The sequence below is a fragment of the Phalaenopsis equestris genome, unplaced genomic scaffold, assembly GCF_001263595.1.
Source record: "Phalaenopsis equestris unplaced genomic scaffold, ASM126359v1 Scaffold000047, whole genome shotgun sequence".
Lineage (NCBI taxonomy): Eukaryota > Viridiplantae > Streptophyta > Magnoliopsida > Asparagales > Orchidaceae > Phalaenopsis > Phalaenopsis equestris.
In genome coordinates, this window is record NW_018164489.1 from 162,107 (window position 1) to 166,152 (window position 4,046).

The 4,046-nt window shown below is 39.4% G+C and overlaps 2 protein-coding genes across 2 annotated transcripts; both read left to right on the top strand.

The window, feature by feature from the left end:
* Positions 1 to 351, top strand: LOC110019103 (dehydrin Rab25-like; the record flags this gene model as incomplete). Its single annotated transcript, XM_020716672.1, has 1 exon — positions 1 to 351. A coding segment is annotated over one exon (351 nt), but the record flags the coding sequence as incomplete, so codon positions are not given.
* A 792-nt stretch (positions 352 to 1,143) lies between these two features.
* Positions 1,144 to 1,992, top strand: LOC110019094 (dehydrin DHN1-like). Its single transcript, XM_020716661.1, has one exon. It carries the CDS (start codon positions 1,291 to 1,293, stop codon positions 1,726 to 1,728), a length of 438 nt encoding a protein of 145 aa, XP_020572320.1. The 5' UTR covers positions 1,144 to 1,290; the 3' UTR covers positions 1,729 to 1,992.
* The last annotated feature ends 2,054 nt before the right edge of the window (positions 1,993 to 4,046 follow it).

A 4,046-nucleotide genomic window follows, 5' to 3' on the forward strand; every position in this document is an offset into this window, starting at 1 on the left:
CACGGTAACGTTGGCTACGTTGATCACCACCACACTGGTGGTATCGGCGAACACAAAACTGGAGGCCAGAACCTCCATGGTGAGCCAGGGGTGCTGAGGCGGTCGGGGAGCTCGAGTTCTTCGTCGAGCTCTTCGGAGGACGATGGATTGGGGGGAAGGAGGAAGAAGAAGAGTGTGAAGGATAAGCTTAAGGAGAAGTTGCCGGGAGGACATAAGAATGAGCAGAATCAGCAGCAGCAGCATTTTGATCATGGAGTGGCTACGGGGGAGCAGACGCATGAGAAGAAGGGTATAATTGAGAAGATTAAGGAGAAGCTACCTGGGCGTCTACCTGGGATTAATAGCCACTGAGGCTGTTTGGAATGTGGCAGTCGTTGGAGTGACTGTGCCTTCGTTTTTTCTTTTGCTTGTGTTAGTTTATTATCTATTTTGTGTTTCCTTTCTTGCGGTGCTTAATGCCATTTCTGGTCTGATTATTATTGTCTAATGTATTGTGTTAATCTAGTTGTCTCTAGAAATTGTTTATGTATTTTTGCACATTTTTCATGTGGATTAGGAAGTTTTGAAAACCGTTTTGTGGTTAGGTGATTAGGAAAACCGTTAAGTGGTTAGTTAGTTTTATTTTCAGAAAAATGTGATGTATTTACTTATAAATTAAACCAGAAAATGTAGAGGGTGTGAACTACTAAAAAAAACCCTCCATTTTTGTTGGCGTTTAAAGTTTGGTTTTGAAAACCAACATTTGGTATCAGAGCGAAGGTGTCAAAGAAATGGTCGGAAATGATGGAGATCCATCTAAGTCACTTGCTGTCATCAAACCGACGGCAAGAGGAGCCTCAATCCCAATCCAATTTCCAACGTTAAGTGAAACGAACTACAGCATATGGGCTGTCAAGATGAAGATAATCTTGCGTTCACTAGGAGTATGGTCAGTGATTGAAGGTGAAGAAAAAGACGATGAAGCTAGCCCCTATCCAAAAATCACGTCGGCACATTTGTCCTCACACGTAGATGCTCCAAAAGACGCCACCTCGCCAGTCCCCATCCCTGATCCCACACGCGTCGCCCCATTCTAACCCCAACACAAACCAACCGTACGATAAAATTCATCACGTCCGTCCACCCGCGTCGGTGGCCTCATCCTGTCCGCACACCACAAGCTGCTACGCGTCACCCCTCCCCCAATCTTTCTCTAATAAAACCACTCCTCCCCCACAAAACTCCTCACAAATTGCAAGCACATCTGAAGTGCATCAAGAGAGGAGGAATTCTTTAACCTCGTAGACAGAGATGGATCCATCAGGCAACCCCATTCATCACCACACCGGGGGCATCGGCGATCACGGAGGCCAGAAGCTTCATGATGAGCACGGCAACCCCATCTCTGGCCACGGTAACGTTGGCTACGTTGATCACCACCACACTGGTGGTATCGGCGAACACAAAACTGGAGGCCAGAACCTCCATGGTGAGCCAGGGGTGCTGAGGCGGTCGGGGAGCTCGAGTTCTTCGTCGAGCTCTTCGGAGGACGATGGATTGGGGGGAAGGAGGAAGAAGAAGAGTGTGAAGGATAAGCTTAAGGAGAAGTTGCCGGGAGGACATAAGAATGAGCAGAATCAGCAGCAGCAGCATTTTGATCATGGAGTGGCTACGGGGGAGCAGACGCATGAGAAGAAGGGTATAATTGAGAAGATTAAGGAGAAGCTACCGGGGAGTCATAGCCACTGAGGCTGTTTGGAATGTGGCAGTCGTTGGAGTGACTGTGCCTTCGTTTTTTGTTTTGCTTGTGTTAGTTTATTATCTATTTTGTGTTTCCTTTCTTGCGGTGCTTAATGCCATTTCTGGTCTGATTATTATTGTCTAATGCTCTAAGCTTTATTTTCATAAGGATGTTTTATCTCTGTAGTTAGTAGTGCGATTTATGCACGATTTTTAAAGTCTGAATAGACGGGATTGCTCCGTCCGCAGGTTCTCATGTTTTTATTTCTTGAATTATGGATTTATTTTGATCATTTATCTCAGCTCGATTGGCAACCAATATTTACATACATTTCTAGCGTCTAAATTGTTATATTTACATGCATAAATTTTTAATTAGTGCTTAAATTTTTGGCATTAAAGTGATATTAATATGAATACATGTATTTATATAGAAATAAAAAAAAATGTGAATTAGCCTTGTGGTTATCGACTACATCCTATATGGCCAAGTGCTGACATTGTAGCCTCCTACTAGATTTATGTGGTCAACTACTATCATTCTACCCTTCTATTATAGTTTATATAATCAATTGTTGTTATCGTAACATTTTGATACAACATATGTAATCAATTGCCGTCATTATAATCTTTTATTATAACTCTGCAATTGGCACTCTTATAATAGCCCACTACGACACATGAGATCAACTAACGCTCTTACAGTGACTCACTACTATAAATTTCCAATCTATTGTATGTGATTAATTTGTGTCATTACAACCTTTCAATACAGTATGTGGTCAACTAACACCTTACAATGACTCGCTAGCTTCATTGCAACCTTCGACTACAGTTTATGCGGCCAACTGACGCTCTTGGAGTGCCCCATTATTGCATATGTGGGCAAACTGTAGATTCTCACCATAATTTATATGGTCAACTGTTATCATTGCAGCCTCTTAGTAGGCCTCTATTGGCAACCACTATCGTTACAGTCATTCACTATATCATATGTGATCAATTATTGTTATTATAGTTCTATGTGATCCATTGTTGTCATTGTAGGCTTCCACTAATTGATGCTCTTGCAGTAACCCACTTCGTTTTATGTGATCAGGTTCTACTGCAGCTTCTGATTACGATCAACGTGACTGATCAATGTCGTTATAATCTTCCAATAAAGATTATGTGACTAATTGACTCGCTTATTGTGAGTCACTATGGCTCATCTGATTAATTACTATTGTAGCTTTTCACCGCGCACTGTGTGACTATTAGTTGTTATTAAAATCTTTCACTCAACCTTAGTGACTAAATAATGTTTTTTTAGTGACCTACTAAGGTCTATGTAGGGGTGCAAGTGAACTGAGACGTTATGTGGTTGACAATGACTTTATATATGCTTAAAAATACAAGTATTTAATACTGCTGTTAGAAGATTTAATTCCTCAGCATTGACACCAAAAACTTAATAACGGTTATAGATTCGTTAAAGATATATATATAAAATATTCAACAATGATAAAGTCACACTTATCAACGCAAGTATACGTATCGTTCAAGTAATATATGGCTCTAGTGGAGTCCTAGATATCGATCCAACAGGGAGTAATATTAGAACTACGAACTAAGATTTTTAAAAATCAATACTTAATCACAACAATGTAATTCAAATTATTTATCTGTCACTAATAGACAATTGAAATAAATATGTAATTTTGATAATTCTTGAATAACTAATTATACTAATAAAGTTTCTAATGTGATATTCAATATATAAGAAAACATTATTCTCCTTGTCAAGAAATTATAGTGAATGGATAAAGTGAATCAGTTTAAATTGTATTGTGTCATATAGGAGCATACCTATTCTTTACCATTTGGTCCAGGCTTAAAGAACATTGATTAATCCTACGCTTGTTTACTGAATCTGCGGCTATGCGGGAAGGATATCGGCTGAGGATATCGGCTCTTACTTCGAAGCTCTCACGTTTCCCTCGCTTGAGGGCTAACATCTACACTTCAACACCCAAACGATAGGACTGAATTGAGGATTTTAGTCTGTCACTCTAAAAACTCCAATGCTACGCCCGATAATTTTATTTCCCTATTTATTTGCACCCAACTTCCAAGGATTTTGAACTCCCTGAATCTTGGATGTAATCTTCACTTTAATTGTAAAACTCAACATATTTTAACAAATCAATTTGCCAGATTGAAAGTAAATTAAGTTCGAAGTGAAAAAATCTTCACAACTTCTTTAATATTTTCATGGCTCAACCAATTCAAATCACCATTTCACAAATCTCAAGACAAGAAGAAAGACAAAGAAAACTACTCAGAAC